Here is a 23,146-nt window from a genome sequence, read left to right on the forward strand (position 1 = left end):
AATTAAAATTAAAAGTGTTTATTTTTCCGTCTCCCCCGACATAATAAATCATGTTTTGAATTAATAAAGCTAAATCCATTTATTTGAAAGTGAAATGTTGCGTATTAAGAGTGAAGCGGAATAAGAGAAAAATAATGATAATTCTTTTGCGCCGAATTTCCAAGGCTGATAATACCTAAACTAACACACCACCCTTAAGATTATCTTTCATAAAAGCCGCGCTACGCAAACATACAAATCATCCAAATACAATTGATTACAGTGATCACCTATCTACTACTTAGGGCCTAGGCTTCTACTAACAAGTAGAAGCTTAATAGAAGTTTAATTATCTTTAAAAAAACAATTTTCTAATTTGTGTACCTATGTTAATATTATGTTTGTATTTATTTCAAAAGTTTTTGATTATTGTTTAAAAAATCATTAGAACTAAATGTAAAGACTCCTCCCATAAACACGAGCTCCTGGAGCTCAACTTATGGAGAAATAGAATAATAATGAACAAATTATTTATAAGTCTGCATATTGTTATCATTTATAATGTTAAATAATAAATAAAAAAAAATAAAAAAAAGGTACTGTTTTGACAAGTAGAGCTAAAATTTTACTTGTGCCACGCACCATTTGGCTCGGCCGATCCTGATTAGACGAACAACAATAGTGCTGACGACAAAGCTGTGGAAATTATTGCAAACCGAAGTTTGACAAAAACGAAAGTTCGACAGTGAATCCATCGATGAACAAACGATGAATAGTGGCAAAATATATATGTCCCCTTTTTCTTAAAATATCTATATAGATCTAGAGAGTGGTTTATTTACGCCGTCAGTATTCCGAGGACAGCGATAGCAAGCGAGAGTAACGGCACGTAGCGATGAGAATCTCGGCGGGTTGGAATGGCTCGGGTATGTGGATTATTATATCGTGCACTGATGTACATTTCTTTCTTTTTGAATAATAAAACAGACTCTTGTATCTAATGAAGCTTATATTTTACTAGAAAAAAAACCTTTTCACCACACTTATATCTTTACACACAAATATAAATTGAAATAAACTCATACGTTTATTAAAATAGTAGAATATTTGCACACATCAAAATATAAGTGTTACAATGTAGCAAAATACAAAAATATTTTTTCAACCATGTTACATTATCAGTAAATCACAGTTGTTAACAGTTACTAACTGGCGAAACAAAATAAAAATAAAATATATGCCAACATTTAACAGTACGTTTCTGGAAACCTGCAGGATGGCGTAAAATAATGGAATATAATGATTTTTGGTGTAATATATAATTTTAGAGTTTTTAAACTAACAAAAAATATTTGATTAAAAAACTAACACATTTGATAGTATTTCTTAACCAGAGATGTGCTTTATTTCAAATAAATCCATTTCAAATGGAAATGCAAAATGCAAAATGGGTATTTTCCATTTTGCATTTTAAATGCTTTTCTAAAAACCATTTTGAATTTTGCATTTTAAATGCTTTTCTCAATGCATTTTCCATTTTAAATGCTTTTTTGCAACATTCTTCCTACTATCTCCACTCATCTTTTTTTCATAAGCCCCAAATATCAGTCGGTCCTCAACCTCGCTATGAGAGATAATTTACATTTGTCAAGTTGCTCCCTGGTAGGAGCCCTGGTAATTGAGTGATACCATTACAAAAAATACTGATTCAAATACTGAACATGGGGCCATGACGCTGTAATATTAAATGTTAGATAGCAGTTTAAAAGTTTTTACGTTGGCAACATTAGTCCCGCGCAAATTTTTTGTGGTTTCATAATCTGTAGTCGTGGTGTTTTTGGATTTACCATAATGTAATATTTTTGTTCTACATTGATGTCCATTATGACAAAATTGTTTTAAAATTTTATAATTATTTTAATTGTTTGACCTGAAAAACCATTTTGCATTTTCAATGCATTTTGAAAATAGGTATTTTGCATTTTAGATTTGAAATGCTTTTCTAAAACCCATTTTGCATTTTGCATTTTCAAATGGAAAAGTTTTGACCCATTTCCATTTTGCATTTCAAATGGTTTTGGGTACCCATTTTGCAAATCTCTGTTCTTAACCCTTGATTTAAAAAAGCGACAATGTTTTAATTAATTAATTTACGGGACCAAATTATCAACCTTTTAGCATTTTCCATAGGGGAACCGTCCGATGCTCTGCAGGTATTGCTTGATGTATCGGAACACTATGACCATCGGCCTCTCCTCCCACTCCAGGAGCGATTTCTTCGGAGAAGTAACCTGAAAATAAATTAACAATGTCGATAATTTAGAGCAAAAATATTGTGTCTCCAATTTTGGTTGAAAATGAGGGTTTGAAATATACTATAAATAGACTATATTTTATTGGGTTCAAATATTGCATCTCAAAAACCTTACACTCTCACAAATATAAACATACCAAAATATATTGTTAATCCTCAGGGCAATGTTTTATAAGCACAGATATTGAATCTCCATAATATAGTATAGGTATCTGAGATACGCTTAAGTCTCTAAAATCTAATTTTCAAAGGTTTGCAAACATTCAATTTCAGTTTTCTCCATGGAGATACAATATTTTAACTCTAAGCCATCGATGTAAGATATATTTTATTTAAGAAATGTTATTATCTGCAATTCATTTCAATCTATAAGAATTCCAATTCAATTCCAATGGAAACGAAGAGAAAAGACGGTTGAATTTTTTTCACAAATCAAATTTGAAAGCATTGATTCCATTGGTTGAGAGTGTCAGGTTTACCAAAATAGTGCACTAGACCGATTAAATCCAATGAACAAAATTTAGAAAAGTTCAGATGGCATTGACATGAAATGCAAATGGACAGATAAATGAGTTTCAAGAGAACCGGTAGAGAATGTCTCAGGTAAAGATGTTTGAGATGATAAAACACAGTTTTTTTAACATTAACTCCACACAGGAGGCCTTTAAGGAAATAAATGTCCTCAGGGCCTATGTCATCTTTGGTGACGCTGTATGGATGCTCTTTTTGAGGAAAGGAAGGAGTGATGAGCTGTTGAATTCAAGAACGAGTCGTAGAAACGTGATACACGTTTCCCGATTGTGCACCGGTGCCGAAGGAATCAATGACGCTAGTTCCTCAGAGCATTCCATTGAAATACCGATAGAATAAGACAGCATTTCCAAATTACGCCTTTGCTCTAAAGATCAAAATCCATTTGTTAAGATATGAGAATCTGACAAAGGTCTTTTGAAGCTTTCTTTAAGATAACTATTACATGTAAAGTTTTGAAGCTAATTTGCAATTCTTCGACATCTTCATTATGCCCTTAATAGCCAGAAATATGTTCATACATGTATTTATATTATGCATAAAATAAGAGATGGGAAAAACAAACCTGGTCACCGTTCAGCCTGTCCAAAAAAGTGACACAGACATCGGCGGATTTGATTCCTGCCATGTAGGTCAAAGCTGCCAGACAAGTAGCCTCCATTTCAACATTTTTCACTCCCATCTCATTCAGAGTTTGGAGGAACTCCATCTTGTCTCCATCCGTGTAGTGGCAAAATGGCCCGTCCAACCTTCCCTGCCCTGAAAATATTCATCATTCATTTACGATTTACAGACCGGTTTAAATTGATTATAATATTTGGTTAGTATGTTTAGGTACAGCTTATTAGCTGATACAAAATCAATACGTAGCAAGGGCTCAAACCAATTACAGGTTCAATAGGATACAGATTTCTACCATGGGTGCTAAACTTAATTCATTACGGTTTTGAATGTTATTTATTTGAATAAATCATTTTAGAAAATCATTCTCTTCCATTTAAAAACACATCAATGGAGTTAGATCTTCTATGGAGGGTTCCTTCAGAACAAAAATCAGTTCGTGTTAGTATACCTCTACGAGCGGGAGCACACAGAGAGCGGTCAGAGTTCTGCGTTCTAGTGACCGTTGACCGCTCAAGAGTTCCAAAGCACACAAGCGGCGTTCAAATTCTCGCGTTCTAGTTTCGTTCGGGTCTTTGCATATGCAACATGTAACTAGAAAGTTTATCGTCCGATGAAGAATTATTGCTCTTGTGGAGCTTAGCAGCTTCTAAAAAGAAAATGAGTATTGGGTGCACCCTATCAACACAACGCGAGTAGAACAAGGCGAATTTACTAGTATTTTTCAGGATTTCTTAAAGATGAACAACGATTCTATATTTTTATAATTTACATCACTTAAATCGTATAATAAACTCCTTTCTCTAACCAATTCAATTAACTTTTCCGTGTTTGTAACCTCAGACATCGCGGCGTTCTGGCGTTCTCTGCCTCGGCGGGAAAAGAACTCTTAGAACGCGACGTTCCATTTTGACCGCCGCGGTCTGACTGCCAGCTGTGTGCGTTGTTGTTACAAAAAAAACTTTGAACAAAAAATGTAGGTAATTTAGTTGTCTTTAAGTTTGCGTCCAACAATTTGGTTGTAAAATCAACCACTTCATAATTATTTTGAAAAAACCAAATTTTGGCACCTTCAATCCAAGATGGCGGGTCGAGCTCGACCCTCCCAAGGTCGAAAACTTTTTTTTTTCCTTAGAGTCCCAATCTTAACAACATATATCAAAATCGCTACTGCCTAACCTTTTGCAAGGTAAAACTCCCCACTGACTGGACTAGTAGGCATATTCTTATTTTCTTACAACAGGCTTATACCTACAAACTATCATGTTTCCATTTGCTTTTTGCTTGCTTTTATATGTCAAATGGTGAAGGTTATATTATTGCTTTGACTATTCTATACTTATAATCTTCACAATATTTTTTTATGTAAATTATATAAAATATGTACCTATGTAAAATGGCAGACCGAACGTCCTCGATTTAACAGACCACGATAACCAGTCAAACGCTCTATATTTTGTTAACAATACCGCCAATAATTATTCCGTTAACTTTCTAATTCAAAGGCCTCATACACTATGTGTCGTATGATATCATGTTACTGCTGCCATTACCTAGTATACATATAAACTTTACATTTCTTTTTTAAATAATTTACGTTTGTATACCTTAGAAGTAGACAATATATTAGTTGTAGTCTTATTTTTGTACAACAGGTTTATACCTACAAATAATTATTGTATGCATTTACTATTTACTTGCTGTTACAATATGTCAAATGGATATGGTCATATTATGTATTATTACTGTTACTATTGTGAACTTACAATCTTCAGAATATTTTTTTTTATGAACTATGTATGTAAAAGCCCAATGGGCGTATAAATAAATAAATAAAAATCAGTAGATGCCTAAATCGGTGATTATTGTAATTAATAATATTCGGATGATTTGTACTTTTGTGGGGTGCCATTTTTATGAAAAATAATCTCAAGGGCGATGTGTTAGAACTGTTAGGTATTATAGCCTTAGCGCTTTGGAAATTCGGCGCCCGGAGCAGACTTCTCCAAATGCGCCAGCATGGGGCCGGCCCTGTAACTCAAAGAACTCTTTCAGGATTTAAAAAGTGATATTTGTAAGAGAAAAATAAAATTACCACTGATATTCAAAAAAATGGTTTTAAATTGCAACAAGCGAGCAGAAATGGCCCGGTGAAGGCACAATTGGAGCAGTCCGCTCCGAGCATCAACTTACCAAGGCGTTACGAACCCAAGGAACAAAGGCACTGATAATACCTAACACCTAATACGGTGACCTTAAGGTTTTTACTAGCGCCAGGAGTATGCATGAGAGTAGACCAGCAAACCTCCAAAACCGACAGAAACGCAGGGCCCGAAAAACACCACACACTGCAACAACGTTGCTTGAATCCAGCAATAGTAATAATAGATTTCTGTCAAATGCAGATTTATGAAATAATGAAATACAGTATTGCACAAAAATTTCTTTAAAATACTTGATCCAAATTCAATCAACTATAAAACACATACCATTATAGAAATCATTGGCACACATTGTTCCTCCATTGACTGTCTTAAAATCATCTGTTTTCTCTCCCATGGAAGCCATTTCACTGGACAGCCTTTTATCCAATTTTGCTGGCATGGACACCATTTTTCCCAGGATTGGCTAAAAAAAAATATTTTTTCACGTTGATTATAAACAAATGTATATTTCTATTCCTCTGCAGGGGTACTGAGAGAAGATGGAACACAATATAATCTTTCTGAACATATACTCCTTGGTGCATTCAGATTCATACATTGTATCATGTTTACTACACTGAGTCTGCTTTCATTATTTCTCTGTCAGTTTCATGCCGGGATATGTGAATCCATTATTCTTCAGATATCATCTCTCTTATGGGAGGTTGGCTGTCATTAAACATACTCCTTATAAGTGTATAAAAAAAACCTAAGAAAGAACCTACCAGATCGTAAGCCTCTTTCAACATCCCATCGTAGCATTTATCAGAAACGACCACAGTTCCTGGTTCCACGTTGATGCCCCCACTGGTGCCGACCCTGATGATGATAGGATCCTTGGCTCCGGCGTACTGGAGCAACTTGATCACTTCCTGGAGCACCACACTTAGGGTTGACACTCCAATACCATGCTGAAAACAATAACACCCTTTAATAAAACGGTTACTCTTATGTTCCGTTATGGGGAAAACATCTACAGAGGCTATGAAGAGGAATTTGACAAATCAGTGGTTGTGTGATTAGTAGACCTCGCGTCCAAAACAGCATCTTTCTTACTTTCGCTTATCAAATAAAAACTAAAATTTCCTCTGAAATCATAAAATTTGTAAGTAGATACTTATGTATCTACTTAGGTATTATTATTATTTTTTTCTTTTTGTTTTTTTTTGTAACAAATGGATATAATTATATCCTCATTGGGAAGCCTAATATCAAAAATAATATCGAAATTAAGCTTATCGAAAAATGTACCCACTATTAAAGCAAAATATTTGTAACCCGTCTTAACACAGGATATTCCTAGTGAAACAGGCACAGTAAAACATATGTCTCAACACAGGAAATTCGTAGTGGAATGGGCACAGTAAACATATGTCTCAACACAGGATATTCCTAGTGAAACAGGCACAGTAAAACATATGTCTCAACACAGGACATTCGTAGTGAAACGGGCACAGTAATACATATGGCAACACAGGATATTCCTAGTGAAACGGGCACAGTAAAACATATGAAAACACAGGATATTTCAAGTGAAACGGGCACAGTAAAACATATGTTTAAACACAGGATATTCCTAGAGAAACAGGCACAGTAAAACATATGTCTCAACACAAGATATTCCTAATAAAACATATGTCTCAACACAGGACATTCGTAGTGAAATGGGCACAGTAAAACATATGTCTCAACACAGGACATTCGTAGTGAAGTGGGCACAGTAAAACATATGGCAACACAGGATATTCATAGTGAAACGGGCACAGTAAAACATATGTCTCAACACAGGATATTCCTAGAGAAACAGCCACAGTAAAACATTTGTATAACCTTTACTTATACAGAAATAAAAAATAAATAACTTATCAGAATAATAGTGATGAAAAGGAAGAAGAAGAAAAAACGTCGGTGATGTCGCGTACTTACGTTAATGGACAGGATAGGCCCCGCCTTGTACATGCAATAACGGTGAGAGGCCGCCGTCAGATCCACGAACCCACAGCCGGCGGGCGGCTCAATCCCAAACTCCTTCACGGCCAACTTCAGCAGCTGCGCCATGCGGTTGGGTGTTCCCCCCATGCATACAAACTGGAAACACATTTCAATTTTTTCCATGATTTATAGTATAAAGGGTTATATTATGCAATAGTAACCACTGGTTTCTAAAATCGGCAAAAAATCAACCATTTTTATTAGAAGAACACTGAGAAAATAAAAGTAAGTATTTTTTACAACCGGTTTTCGAACTTGGGACCTTCCACTATTGCAGGCAAAATATTGCACCAGCCTTCAAACCTGTTTCTGGCGATTTTGGACACTTCCCTTACTAAGACATTAGTTAAAAGTCTTAGTTGTAAATCACTCGACATTAATCTTAGTTATAAGCCACTAGTTATATGTCCCTAGCTATGAAACTTAGTTATAAGCCTAAGTGATAGAAATAAATTGAGTTGTTAATCGCCCTTGAGGTGATTTTCTCATGAAAACAAATAATCCAATCATTATTAACCTAGGTCTACCAGATGCCTCGCCCCATCATTCGACAAAGTGAGATAAGAAATGCGCTTGTCACTGATTGCCATGTTTTCAGGCTTGTGGTTAGGTACACAGGGTTAAAGCCTGTGACAGACCACGGTATATTTTCGTGGCCATACATTCCCATGGCGAAATAGGCCAAGCCATGATGCGTATAGCTTAATGTGTCGCCTACCTAAAGGGGTGAAAGATTACGCCGTAAGTTCAAAGCGTTTTATATAACTCCATATTGCTCGTCATACAATCCCATACAAAACTGTAACATCTATAAAGATGATGTGTTATAAGTGTGGACGTGGCGACGATATGAGCAGTGATCTGCTAGCCAGGCTATATTTAATTGAACACCATTAGTAAGCATGAAAATTCACGGACTTGAAAAATGTGCATTTATTAAAACTGCTTTCAGTAATATGAAAATTAAAGGAAAGATTATGGATTATGGCTGACAGAGTTATTGAAACAAGGGTAAATGCAGGTAACTCCATTAATGAAGGACTGAACGCAGTTGGCGCTAGCAAAAAATTGTCCAAAGAAGCGAAGTTAGCAGTCCACAATGGAGTGCTGGTACCTGCCCTGATGTATGGAAGTGAGGCATGTAACTGGCAAAGAAAGTAGATTGAATGCTGTTGAAATGAAATCCCTGAGGCGTATGTGTGGTAAAACCATGTATGATCGTGTGAGGAATGTGGAGATCCGCAAAGAGTGCAAGGCTGATGTAAGCGTAATGAGTAAGATCAAGAAAGGGACGCTTAGATGGTTTGGACATATAGAGCGAATGAGCGAAGAAAGGAGTGTAAGGAGAATATACGATGCCAATGTGAATGGTAGCAGAAGTCGGGGACGCCCGAGGAAGACATAGCACGACCAAGTGAATCAGATACTTGTGTCAAGAGTCGGAATAATAGAAGAGTACCTATGCATGAATGTGAATGAGGCAAGGAGTGTGTGGTGTGACCGAGTTGTTTGGCGGTCCGTCCTCTCTGCCTACCCCTGCGGAGAAACGGCGTGATGGTTAGTTAGTTAGTTAGAGATTATGAATTCAATTCCAGGTGGCACTGAAAACTTTTTGTATGTGGTTCTAATTCATATCGTTTGAATATTAGTAACATTGTTTAATGAATGAATAATATAATTAATTTACCTTAACATCACCAAACATGGCAGGCATATTATGTGTTTTGGTGTCCAACGCCAGATGGTACAGAAAGTCCTGACCCAAATTCTTCAAATATGGATTTGTCTGTTTCAAACTGCCATCTTCATTTCTAAAATAATACATTTAAAAAAAATGTTACTTATTCACAAAATTATAACTTGCGGATTTCACTGTCTATTCCTTGGTGAGTGCTCAACTCTCTCTCTCTCTCGAGGGATTTTTAGCTTATTTGTGACTAGATCTAGATAGCCAGGCACCACAACCCTAAATTCTACAATTTTATCTATTGGTTCATTATTTCTCGATAATCACATGAACTAAGACATTTTAACAATGAACATAATTTCACCGCCAAGACTAGAACACACCTCACCTGATGAACCTGGGCACCCCTATTAAGTCGCCAAACGTAGCGTACCATTTGGTGCGACCTGTGGTGGAGGTTTTGTTTATACGATAAATAGTTTCCGGGACGGCGGTACCCATACCCGCCTCCCAAATTGGTAAAATACTCGACAAAATTCACAACAAAAAATAATCTCTTTAAGAATGTTACATCCAGGTAAAAGCAACACTATTTTCAGCTCGTGAAGAAATTCAAATATTCATTTATTCACAACAAAAAAATGTTCAATGAGAATAGTAGTTTTGAAACTCTGGTAATAAAATAACTAAGTACACTATTTTTGGGTCTTGTAATTGTTTTTAGTGGAAGCTGTAGAGTATCGTACAAAAATACAACTTAAAATAATCATAGATAAATGCATTACATAGATGAGGTGTGAGAACTTACCTTGGAAAATCATTTTTAAATTCACCATTGGATTTTCTTTCCAGTAGTCGTTTTGCACAAGTTTCATAGTGCTCTGGCCAAGATTCACTTTTCTCTTCGTTGTTTACAAAAAACACGCAGTTACAGGGAGTTGTTTCGATCATCTTCTCGTTGAGTGGGTATACCCCTCTAGCTCTCTCAATGCTCTGGATACTGAAGTAGAAAATTGCAGTTTTGTCTAAAAATAAATGCTGATATTATAGATTGCTTCAAGTGATTATATAAACACGCGCATCGAATAATAACTGTTTGACGTCAATACTAAATACAATGCAACTCTTTAATCAACATAAAACGAAAGAAAAACTATTAAACACTAGTTGAAGAATTTCATAAGTAAATATATAATTATTAATTTTTGGTAAACTAATGTTTAAGACAAGATTTTTTTTATGCATAGCACAAAGGGTAACAATTATTTTACAAGCAATAATTATTCGCCTGAAACACTCATCCACATTGAAAAATCTCATGATAAAAGATACATGACGCCAACGGGAGTGTTTCAGGCGAATAATTATTGCTTGTAAAATAAAATATATAATTGCAAAGTAAGTTTGGCTTTTGGTGTATAGAGCGACGTTGTAGTTTCTCTTGAGTCAACATTTCGGAATTCCTTCCCGAGTGCAAAAGAAATTATGTTTATTTTATGCAGCTCTCATATTAATGATAATCCTTGTGATTGGCCCTACTAAATATTCTTGTGAAAGCAGATGAAATCAAAGATCAGATTGAAAAGATTGAAACTGCAGCTTTACATGTTTTAGGTTCAGTTCTTTCACAAAAGTTCACATATAACAAAATCACAAATGTTTCTATGTCTGTTTCAGCATTTGAACAAATTGTGATCAGCAGAAGAGGACGACTATCATGTTTTTATGCTCGTCAGCATATTATAATAATTGCACCCACCATTGCACGATAATTACAATAATACAATAATTGTAAATCAGCGATTAACGGGTTGCAATGGCGTCAAATGGTGATTCTATGGCAATGTTAAATTTTTAATTTCTGCAACTAACTTATAGTGATATGTGTGATTTATTTTTGGGGTATTATGCTGTGTTGCGCTTCCTCCTTCTAAAGCCAACATTTCAGTCAGCATTACAGTGTCTACCATCAGGGCAGATGTGCTATGCCGACGACAGCACCGTTCGATAGGGTAATCTTTTGACAAGCTACCATACACGTATGATGTTCGTAGGTACAGCTCGGGAAGTTTTGAGACAAAAATTTGACCACCACTTCGAGAAGGTTTGTGCCTAGGGTAAGACCAACCTGGTCAGTTTCAACGTGTCAAAAACACAAGAGTGTCTGATTTTGGCAAAGAGGGAGATTGTCTGGTGCAATATGCTGGAAGCACTCTCCCCAATAAAGAATTCATTGAAATGCTTGGAATCAGTATATCAGACAGGCTCTATAGAAGCCTGAGTAAATCTAGCTTCCAAGAAACTGGGTGTCTTGTATAGGGCTAGCAGAATCTTCAATAGTAACCAGCTGCTAACCTTGGACAAATCTCAAGTACACCCAACAATTGAATTTGGGAGCCACCTCTAGGCTGGAGTCCCACAATTCTTAATAAACCTTCTTGATTCTGTGCAAAAGAGGGTGGTCCGTTTGATTGATAAACCATTGTTAACAGGCCGATTGCGGTCTCTAATGCACAGATGCAATGTGGGTATACTGAGTCTGTTCTAGAGGTATTTTAATGGAGTCTGCTCTAAGGAGCTAGCAGTATTGATCCCCAGTGCACCTGTGCACGTGAACACTAGGAGCGGAACACTCGTTCACAGTTGAGGCTTCTGACGTCATCTGTTTTTCCTCCTTCATATTATAATCCGGGCCTCTTCAAGACCCGCATTAATAAATCCCTTCTTACAGCCCCTACCTTAACCCGCCTCACAATGGTGCCCAACCGGGTGGCGACATAGCTCCCCTGACAGACAGTGTACAGACAGGGGCGCTCTTGTGAGGTGTCTCATTTAAAACATCCTCGATACAAATTCAGAGATCGCGGGTTAAAATTTTAGAAGCAGATTCAAGAGTAGTAAATACTTTTAATACCGCCCTGGTGAAAGACTACCTTTCAGAATCAAAAGTTGCTTGAAATGGCTTAAGCCGTGTTTGGTGACCAGATTTGAAAATTCAGGTACTTCCCCACCTTCCTCTTCCTCTTCCCCATCTCCTTCCCCTCCCTACTACCATCAGCCTCACAACATAGCCCAATCGGGCATGCCGTAAAGAAAGACAATTGATGTTTGAAAATATTCAATCAATTTCACCAAAATCCATGGGTTTATCTAATACCAAATAATAATCAATGGTTTTTCCCTTTCATAATGATGAATTAATCTAAATAAAAAACATTCAGTAATATTATTTGTCATTTTCCTTATTTGATATAGGTCAATGTATTAACAATCATTTCCCTTGTTTGATAAAGCTGCAATGTGGAATGCAACATTGATTAACTAACGTACTTTAAAAAAAATAATAATTATAAATTTATAAAACAACACAGAATATAATTAACTGTCATCAATTAAGTCAAGAAAAATTGACATTTATTTGATTAATTGAATTGAACTTTAAGCAATTATCTAATTTAATCAAACACACAGTTATGTACAGTAGACTTCCGATTTATCGAAATGTAATGGGGGAAATAATCCCGGTTAAACAGATTTTCAGGTTAAAACAAATAAATTTAAAAAAATGCATGACACATAATGCAGGAAGATATATATATTAAATATACAGTTTGTAACAGGACTGGTGACCCGACTCTTGATACCCAACAATTGCTCCCCCGACGGCCGATCCCCCGAACAGTTGATCCCCCGAACAGTTGATCTTCTGGACAGTTGATCTCCCAAAAGATTATTTAATCTGTACTTTCTCCATGATAACGTAGGAATGCATTGAGGATATTCGGCCATAGGAAATCTGCTATAAAATATTACTGCTTGCAAAAATGCCGTATCTTCGAAGGGGTTCCATGATAACTCAACACAGTGACAATTGAACACACTTTTAAACTGATATAAAGTCATTAGAAACGATGAAAAAAAAAACGTAACCTAACCTAACCTAACCTACTTCCCAGTTATAAAGTTTTTGTTCCATCACTTTCCATGACTTTATATAACTTTTTAAAAATATGATGAATTATCATATTGATGAGTTATCCGGTCACCCTTTTAAGGAGTATGCAGAGAGGATACACCGCCGTATAAAAATATACGACATACTTTTACAGAAATAATCTTTTGGGGGTTCAAGTTTTCAAAAGATCAATAGGCAGAGGGATCAACTGTCGGGGGTCAATTGTTGGGGTTCAAGCATCCTAGAATCAATGGGACTTACCCCATGGAATTTATCTAGTAATTCCTGTGCTTATTTGGAGCAGAAAAAGCAGATCTGATGTTATTTGTATCAACAGTCGGGTTACCTTTCTTTACGTAAATTATATAGATAGATTTTTCCATTTAAAATGAAATCAAAAAATTGTCTTATTATTATTATTTTTTTAATGATAAACTAATGTTTATAAGACAATGTTTTATGTATAGCATAAATGATAACAAATAATTAGTTGCCTGAAATATCAATACAAATTGAACATATCTATTGAGTAAAAAAATGAAAAGCAGTAATTGTTGATTGAGGTACTAGTACATATTGAATTATCTGGCGGGTTGGAAATAAGCCGACATAGCTCAGTGGTTTTAGAGTATCTGACCGGACATCAGAAGGCACGGGTTCATTTCCCGCTGGCGGCGTTTATTTTAACTAGGGAGATATTTTCAATTTGTATTGATATTTCAGGCGACTAATTATTGCTTATCATTATTATTCTTCCCTTTTTCCTATTTTTCCTTTTATCTATTGAAACAATGGCCAAGAACATCTACCGATGAAAGTCATATAATAATAATAATAACATGGCATTTATGTAGCGCAGATAAATGTCATTTCACTTCAAGTGCGCTTTACTACAACAAAGTTAAAAACGGTAATTTAGTACTAGTGGTCATGTTCTTAAAATTATTTCTACAAACAGAGTGCCTTACCCAATACAGATCCAATATTATAACAATAAATATACTGTTCATGCAAAGTGATGACAAAACATAGAATAACAATAACAGCAGGACAGAACAAAACAAGAACATTAACAGTAAAACATAATATAAAACAGGAGGCAGTTTCACATTGAAAAGGGGACAGTGTCCGAAACTAGTAGCATAAGCGAGAAACTGGCAAATCTACATCACATTTGGAGTTGATTTTATAGTAATTTTAACTTTTATGATTTTAGCTTCCGTTTTCGAGAAATCTAGTCTGAAGTAAGAATTTTTAAGGCTAAACTTGAAAAAATCTGTCATTGCGTAATAACTATCAGACATACTATATTGTCTTTTAAAATGTGTTGAAGTTCAGAACTGACCCCAATACTCTCTTAACCGAAAAGTTCCCAAAAAAAAAAATCAAAATGAAAAAAATATATGCTATTGTGTTTTCCTTATAATGAAGATTCCCTAGTTTCCCGCTTGTACCGCTAATTTCTGGACTACATTTATTTTGGGATTGGAATCAACCCAATTTGACAAAACCGAGGTAGGTACGTGTGACAGCACACATCTCGCATACCTTGCCAGATTAATTCACTATGAAAACACTTAAAAAAATACTATTATCTATGTTAAGAAAATTACTTGAGTTCCGTAAAAATTAAAAAAAATCAGTATTTTAAAAAGTTTACCTCATATCTCGGTAAATCAAGAGTTTACTGTAGTTACGTCATATGATATGGTTTTAGATTTATGTATTGTTTTTACAGACCAGAATTAGAAATAGTAATTAATATTTATCTAATCTTCAACAGTCTAAACCATTATTGTTTCATATTTTATTGATAGCATGTATTTGAAAACTAGCACTTTAATTTAGTTAAAACTAATCATTGATTATTTGAAATAAATTTTTCAACGAGTCGCAAAAAAATTGTGTGTAAGTCAAATCTTTTTCAATTTAGATTTTCATTATTTGTACAACAATATCTCCACAGCACAATGGTTCGTGCATTTGACTTTAAATCAGAACGTTACAAGTTCGATTCCCATTGCAAAGAAAAAATTAAGATTTCCAAAACGCATAATTTTTAAATTTATTTATAGTATTTGAGCACTGCACAAGTTAAACATAATTTTACAAAAATTAGCACAGTTGTCGTGTAGGACAATATCAAAAATACTTAAAAGCAAAAATTGTTTTTTAATGTTCATCACTTACCGGTTTTCCTTATACCGAAGTTTCACCTGAACTGTTATTAACGACTGACAATTGATACAGAGTTCGAAAATGTATATATTATATTTCACCTGTTTATATTTATAGATACTACATGAAAACAGCCTTTCCAGTTAAATGATAAAAGATAACAATAAATCTTTTCTATCGTGACCATTCCAAGAATTGTTGTATATTTAAGTATCAGCAAATAATCATCTTTAAAGATAGTAAAATAAGCACAAAACAAACTTGGAGAGTCATTAATAACAAGGTTTGTTTATAAAACTGAGATGGCTTTGAAAGGCAGGACACGTTGAAAGAATGGATAAACAAACTTGGAGAGTCATCATAACAAGGTTATGATGACTTGGAAAGGCAGGACACGTTGAAAGAATGGATAAACAAACTCCAAGTTTGTTTATCAAACAATTTATTTAACAAGGTTATGATGACTTGGAAAGGCAGGACACGTTGAAAGAATGGATAAACAAACTTGGAGAGTCATCATAACAAGGTTATGATGACTCTCCAAGTTTGTTTATCAAACAATTTATTTAACAAGGTTATGATGACTTGGAAAGGCAGGACACGTTGAAAGAATGGATAAACAAACTTGGAGAGTCATCATAACAAGGTTATGATGACTTGGAAAGGCAGGACACGTTGCAAGAATGGATAAAAGCTAACCAGGCCTGCAAAAGTGAGGTTAGCTGTCCAATAAGATGAAAGTAGACTGAATGCAATAGAAATAAGATCCCTAAGGTGGGAGTGTGCAAAATCATAGAATAAAGAATATAACACTAGAACTGCCTTAAATGGAAACAAACGTTCCATTTAGCCCAACCGCCCAGTGTTCCGTCTCACTTACACTCGCCTGAAATCGTATATTTCCATCCCATTTGAATTTCGAAAACACAGTTTTGTATTGAAATTTAGGCCCAAATTGGGCAAATATTTGGATGCCGAAGCACACCCAAGAGGCACTTCTTGTATTATTCTTTATTCTATGGGTAAAACCACGTAAAAAATTTGGATATCAAACGTATGATTAAGATTAAAAAAATTATCTATTCAAATTATTATTTTAATAAAGTTTCAAGAGCACATACCTAATTTTAATCTAATCACTTCTGAGAAAAAATTAAAAGCACGAAACTGCTGTACTTAAATTAAAACCATTGAGCAACGCACAATACGGTGCATATTGGTGCAAGCACAGTTGTTTACTGACTTGCTTGCAGACCAACTGTAAATATACACAGAAGCTTCAACTGTGAGGCATATACTCAATTGGGAAGAAGTATCAACTCAAAAAATATATGTGTAAGTTACTTACATTGTATTGTATTATTATTTTATTTACCATTGAAAACATGTTTGTTGCAAGACACATTTAAATTTAGATTTTTTTATTAGAATAAAATTACAACCAGGGCACAAAATAAACGAGGGGAAGCAGAAAGAAAATACTTGAGTATTATGCAGGTTGTTATTTTTCAACTATTTAGCTAGTTACCACTAAAGTAATTTTAAATACAGGTACTAAAAGAACTTACTTTCGTATAAATTTTTAGGTAAAAGTGAAAAAAATAACATTAACAAAAACATCACTCCCGAACGAGGTTGACATAAATATATTTTTTTAAAATTCTTATTTATGTAAAACAAAAAAACATTAAAAGCCTAAAAACATAAATTAATTTTTAATTGCCCTGCAGTCGCCACAACAACTTGTTTAAGATATCACACGACAGAACAGATGTTCTAGCACAGCATAGCATGACAGCAGGAATGGTGCTAATAAAATTTCTAAAATCTATATACTTTTCAAATAACTTTAAAACTTTTTCTATCCCTATTTTCCTAATGTTAAAATAAGATATCTTGAACTGTAAACGGATCATTAAACTGTCTTACAATAATCTTACTTTTAAAATAAACCCACAAACTTAGAGTCAGGAAGCAAGAGCCCTTTACATTCTTAAAACAAATATGTGTACGGATTTCTAAATACATTTTTTTTCATTGTCATTTTACGCTAAAAAGTTTTATATTTTTAAGAATGGTAATTTGTATTTTTTGGGAGTTGCGTTTTATCAGTAAACTATCTACAAATACGTTTACCAGAGCAAAAATGATTAACGATTATATCTAACAAAATTCATAATACATTGACTTAATCTGGTAGATCATTATAATTCGTGAGTGCTTTAGATTACATTATCTACTGACCCTATTTTGTTATATTTCAGAAAGTGTTCGATGTTTGTTGAATCAAATGTCGACACCTTATAGCTAAAAGAAATCAAAAAAAAAATCGATAAAAAAACTAGAAATTAATTAATTAAAAAATAAATAAAATAAAAACAAAAACTGATTTTTAAATATCTACCTCTTATCCTGATTCAAGCAAGATACTTTCAAAAGAAACACTACACTATAAACAATTGTTTTTAAATCTAAAGTTTTAACCTTACATTACCGACCAACATTCAAAATAATATAAATGTTGCAGCTCAACCTACGTTCAATGATAATACCAGATAATAGTCAGGTACTTATAGTGATGTACATTGTACACCCGGAAATATTCCCAGGCCAATGTAAAATCCCCGGCAAACATTGGATTTTTTTGTTGTTTTATTCTGAAGCAATTAAGTTTTCGATATCTCCGCAGATGATGAAGTTCTGAGTTGTGCTGCATTACTGACGCGAAATCGCGCGCCATTTATCGTAGGTACCCATTTTTTTTTTTTTAAAGAAAGACAAACATTCCCGGGTTACGAATAACCTGACAATATTTGAAAAACTCCTACTACCACCACTATAAGCTGAAAATGTTGCTTGTGTTGTGATGGAGGACTTAGCCAGCCGAGGAATTTATTTTTTATTTATTTATTTATTTTATTTTAAATGCACATTTACAGTTATACATAACCAATAATAAACATACATTTTATTTTAATTTATTAAGTAATAATAGCGTTTTTGAACTGGTGAATATTAAGTTGGAAAATATCTATATCAGGGGACAGGTAATTTAGTAACATAATCATTTTTCCGAGCGGCATTACTAATGGTAAGTTGGTTCTGCATTTTGGAACGACAAAGGTTCTGTGCCTGCGCGCTCTTGTATAATTGTCGGGGACATAAAACTCAAATTTTTCTATAATATCGGGAATACAGACGTTACCATTTAGAAGTTTATATGCTGTTATCAGCAAAGCAGTTTTCCTTCTATCGGTGAGGCTATTAATACCCAGCATGCCGGACAAAAAGGCTGATGGATATAACCAGGGATAATATCCGAAGTCTCTAAGATATAAATATCTCAGAAACTTCTTTTGTACTTTCTCTATCATTTGAGAGTAAGTTAAATCCATTGGTCCCCATATTACAGAACCACTTTCCAAAATGCTACGTACTAAACTATAGTATAGCACACGAATCGCGGCCGAGCTGCAAAAATGTCTGGAGTTGCTTAGCACAAATCCTAGCATTCTTAAAGCTTTGTTGCATATCGTTTCTATGTGGACGTGAAATGTTAAGTGCGTATCAAATGCGATTCCCAAATCTCTTGAAATAACAATGTGCTGAAGAGATGAATAAGACATTTTGTAGTTATAGTAAATCGTTTTGTTTGCCTTGGTGTAGCACATAATGGAGCATTTCTTAATATTAAACCCTAATTTATTGGTATGACTCCATTCGACGATAGAATTTATATCACTTTGTAGCTGCAAGCAATTTTCCAAAGATTTTATTAAAAGGAATAGTTTCATGTCATCCGCGAATAAGAGAAACTTGGAAAATTTTATGCAATGGTAAATGTCATTGATAAATAGCGAGAAAAGTAAGGGTCCAAGATTCGACCCCTGTGGAACTCCAGAGTTTGTGATGAAGTTGGAAGAGTGGAAAATACCATAAGTTACGTATTGTTGTCTATTTGAGAAATAACTTACAAATAGACATAGAAGTTTCGCTGAAAATCCAAATTGGTCGAGTTTATTTAGGAGAATAAGCGGATCTACTGAGTCAAAGGCTTTTGCGAAGTCATTGTATGATACATCTACTTGATTGTTACTATCAAGAGCTTGAGATATGTACTCCGTAAAAACCATTAGATTAGACACAGTAGATCTGCCAGACCTAAAACCGTGTTGCTGGTCAATTATAAAGGGTTCAACTTGGGTATAAATGCATTTATGAATTATTAGTTCAAACAACTTGGCTGGAGAGGATAGGATCGCCACTGGTCTATAATTAGAGACTGAAGCCTTATCACCAGTTTTATGTAACGGTGTAACTTTAGAGATTTTCCACAGGTCTGGGAATATTCCGGAGTTAAGTGAGAGATTATAAATATACGCGAGAGGTGTTAATAAGGGCTCAAAGCATCCCTTTAACACGAATGACGGAATAAGATCCGGTCCAAAAGAAGTTTTGGATTTTAATTTTTTAACAGCAACTTTTTTTTAATATCAACATTCTGTGCTTTTGTTGGCGTATTTTTTCCAGGTATAAAAGATTTCAAGTCCGCAGCTTCCTTACTATAAGTTGATTTAAAATAGTCTGCAAATGCTTCTGGAATATCTGCTCCTGAGAAAGACTGATTATTCCAAGTAACATGGTCAACAAACCCGCCATCACTTCTTCTGGACGAGATATACTTCCAGAAAGATTTGGGATCGCATTTGATATTTTTTTCAATAGAATTAATTTGAACACACTATGCCTGGGTGGGACCCAGACGCGATGTCAACTCGGCCACCGACCGGTCCATTGATGTATTATACTAGATTAGCCCTGTCTAGTTAAATTCATTTTAAAAATGACACCACATAGCGTACGTCACAAATATGGAGATGAACTTAATAACCCAACTCTGTTTAAACTCCGTTCGTATAAGCGTTCAAGCTCGTAAGCGTTCATTTTGTTACCGAGGTGTTGTTGTAATTTGAATAAAATGCCGTCACCAAACCAATTTTTTTTTACTAAACCAGGTCTGAATCAGATAAAGGACTAATAAATAACACAAAATGATTTTTATTTTCAAATTTTAAGTTTTGGATTCTGTTCACTACATATTGTACCAAAACGGGAAACGTACACATATTTAGTATTAAGTAGAAGTTTTATGAATTTACAAAATTATTTATATAAAATAGTATAAAATTATCAAAGAAAGCGTTTACTTTGTGGATTGACACTTTAATCAAATGAAAAGTTATTTTGTTTTAACCGCTTTGTTAGGTTTATAAGACGGTATTATAAAAAACTAGTCTAGGTACAAACATTAATAAGGTATTTTTTTATTATTTTTTATTGAATAAATAGTTAATACATAATATCAACAAACAAGTCCTGCTAAGCCGATTGAATTGGCTTGTCAACAGGTGCTTAAATTTAGTTTCAAATACATTTTTTAAAGTTATAATTTACATCTTATATCTACAGAATTAACAATTTTTTCATACAATTTTTCAAACATATTAAAATAAATATTTTTTTTCCGATAGCCAATTTTTCACCATATATTTAACCTTATTCATAGATTTATATTGCTTTATAGTGTCAGGTAATAAATTAAATATCTTCGGTATGTTGTATTCAAACGTTCTCTGTCCGTATTTATTATTAAATTTCGGAACTATTAACCCGTCATTGCGCGTGAATCTAGTACTGTATTTATGTTCTAATTTTTCTTTACGCTGCGGGGTAAATATATACTGAATTATGATTTTTTGCCATAGTATAGCCTTAACAGGTAAAATTTTGGCACTCTGAAACAGCAACGGTGTATTATGTTAAATGTGTTTTCAAGTTAACAATACTCTTGAACCAAGTGGTCGACTGTAAAATCGTTGTTAATTTAATGTTTATTTGGGCTTATAAAAGTGATCAATTCCACAAAAAGTTGTTGCGTAATTAATTATTTCACTTGTATATTGTACATCGTAAGTGATCGTGTGATTTCGTTGACTCTACAGAGTGCTACAATTCATTGTTTCATAACCTTGACAGTTCAGTACCTATTCATAATGTCTGTTCTACCTACTAAAGCGGGTACTAAGTCAAAACGTAATGTTGCCGTAGAGAGCCCCGCTGCTGAGGCTGGTTCAGAGCCAGACTTTGGTAATTTACTAATTTTGTTTAAGGACGAAATTAAAGAAGAAATTAATAAAGTGTTCATGCAATTAAAAACAATGAATGATGCGCTAAGAGAGTGTCACTCCAAAATTAATAGCCTCGAAGTCAAAAACAATGAACTTCAAACTAATTATAATCTGGTATTGTCCAAATTAAACCGTCTTGAGCAAACCTCATTAAAAAATAACGTGGAAATTATTGGCATACCGGAAAAAAGAAATGAAAATTTAATAGATATCATAAAATTGCTAGGAGCCAAGGCAGGTGTTGATGTTCTCCCAAATGATATTGATGGAATCTCTCGTACAAGGGTCAAGGAATTACCCAGAGAAAATCCTAAATTTACTCGTCCAATTGTAGTAAAGTTCACAGCCAGCCGCAGTAGAGATAACTTTCTTGCTGCTATAAGGAAGAAAGGCAGTCTCAACTCAAGTGATTTGAAGCTTCCCGGGGACTCCAAAATTTATGTCAACGAGCATCTGACTGCTGCAACCCGTGCGCTCTTCAAGACAGTGAGAGACTTAAGCAAGGATAAAAACTTTAAATTCAGATGGATCAAATACGGAAAAATTTTTATACGCAAAAATGAAACTAGTCCCATTATTCAGGTGACATTGGAATCTGACGTGACTCAGGTTTTTTGCTGATAATCTTCTTAGATTTAGCATCGTCTCGTGTGACTATAAGCTATTATCAATTTATTTTTCCTATCTACCTTATCTTTTTTCCTACTTTAAAATATCATTCTTTGTACTGGTTTTTCTTTATTTGTATAATATTAACAACTAACTCTTTTAATACTACCAACTTTAATCCAAATTATCCTACAATTACTCTGCTTGCGTTACTACAACACCACTCTAATATTTATAATTTACTAGAACATGCTTACAACTATTTTATCAATCTTATATTTTATATATATTATCAACTAAATGTACTAAAATGTTGAATGTATATTATCAAAATGTGACTGGACTGCGTTCTAAGACTGATAGATTTTATTTTAATGTTACCAATAACAACTATGATATTATTATGATAACTGAAACTTGGCTTGTAGACAGTATTGCTAGTGAAGAGCTATTTGACAACCGTTACCTGGTATTTAGGCGCGATCGCAATGAGCAAAAAAGAGGAGGTGGAGTAATGATTGCGTTGAAGAAGCACCTCATAGCTCATGAACGTAAGGATTTTAACACGAATGCTGAAGACATCTGGGTGACTGTTAAGATTAATAATTTCATAAAAATTCATTTATGCTGTGTTTACATACCTCCAGGAGTCAATCACTCACAAAATATAAATGAATTCATGGATAAATTATGTGAACTTCGAGGACTACATCACGATGATCATTTTGTCATATCGGGTGATTTCAACTTACCTCAAATTAACTGGTCTTTAAGTAATGGTAATAGTATGCAAATTACGAATGGCTCTAAATCTGAAATTATTTCCAAACTATCTGACACCCTTTCATTTACTGATCTATCACAGTACTGCACCTTTCCAAATAATAA

General features: G+C 34.2%; 1 protein-coding gene across 2 annotated transcripts; it reads right to left on the reverse strand.

Moving 5' to 3' along the window:
• Positions 1-1,114: 1,114 nt before the first annotated feature.
• LOC149412181 (uridine phosphorylase 1-like) lies at positions 1,115-16,690 on the reverse strand. Of its 2 annotated transcripts, none has more exons than XM_089646389.1 (8): positions 16,583-16,690; positions 10,137-10,353; positions 9,329-9,452; positions 7,576-7,737; positions 6,375-6,560; positions 5,935-6,073; positions 3,390-3,583; positions 1,115-2,270 (listed from the first exon to the last, which is right to left on the reverse strand). In XM_089646389.1, exons 2-8 carry the CDS (start codon positions 10,277-10,279, stop codon positions 2,154-2,156), a joined length of 1,065 nt encoding a protein of 354 aa, XP_089502515.1. In that variant the 5' UTR covers positions 10,280-10,353; positions 16,583-16,690; the 3' UTR covers positions 1,115-2,153. The 2 variants fall into 2 exon arrangements, with proteins under 2 accessions (XP_089502515.1, XP_089502516.1); XM_089646390.1 differs by lacking the exon at positions 16,583-16,690 and adding an exon at positions 15,474-15,515.
• Positions 16,691-23,146: the final 6,456 nt, after the last annotated feature.

This window comes from Hesperophylax consimilis, chromosome 24, assembly GCF_061612785.1.
Source record: "Hesperophylax consimilis isolate HC1 chromosome 24, BYU_Hcon_1.0, whole genome shotgun sequence".
Taxonomy (NCBI): Eukaryota; Metazoa; Arthropoda; class Insecta; order Trichoptera; family Limnephilidae; genus Hesperophylax; species Hesperophylax consimilis.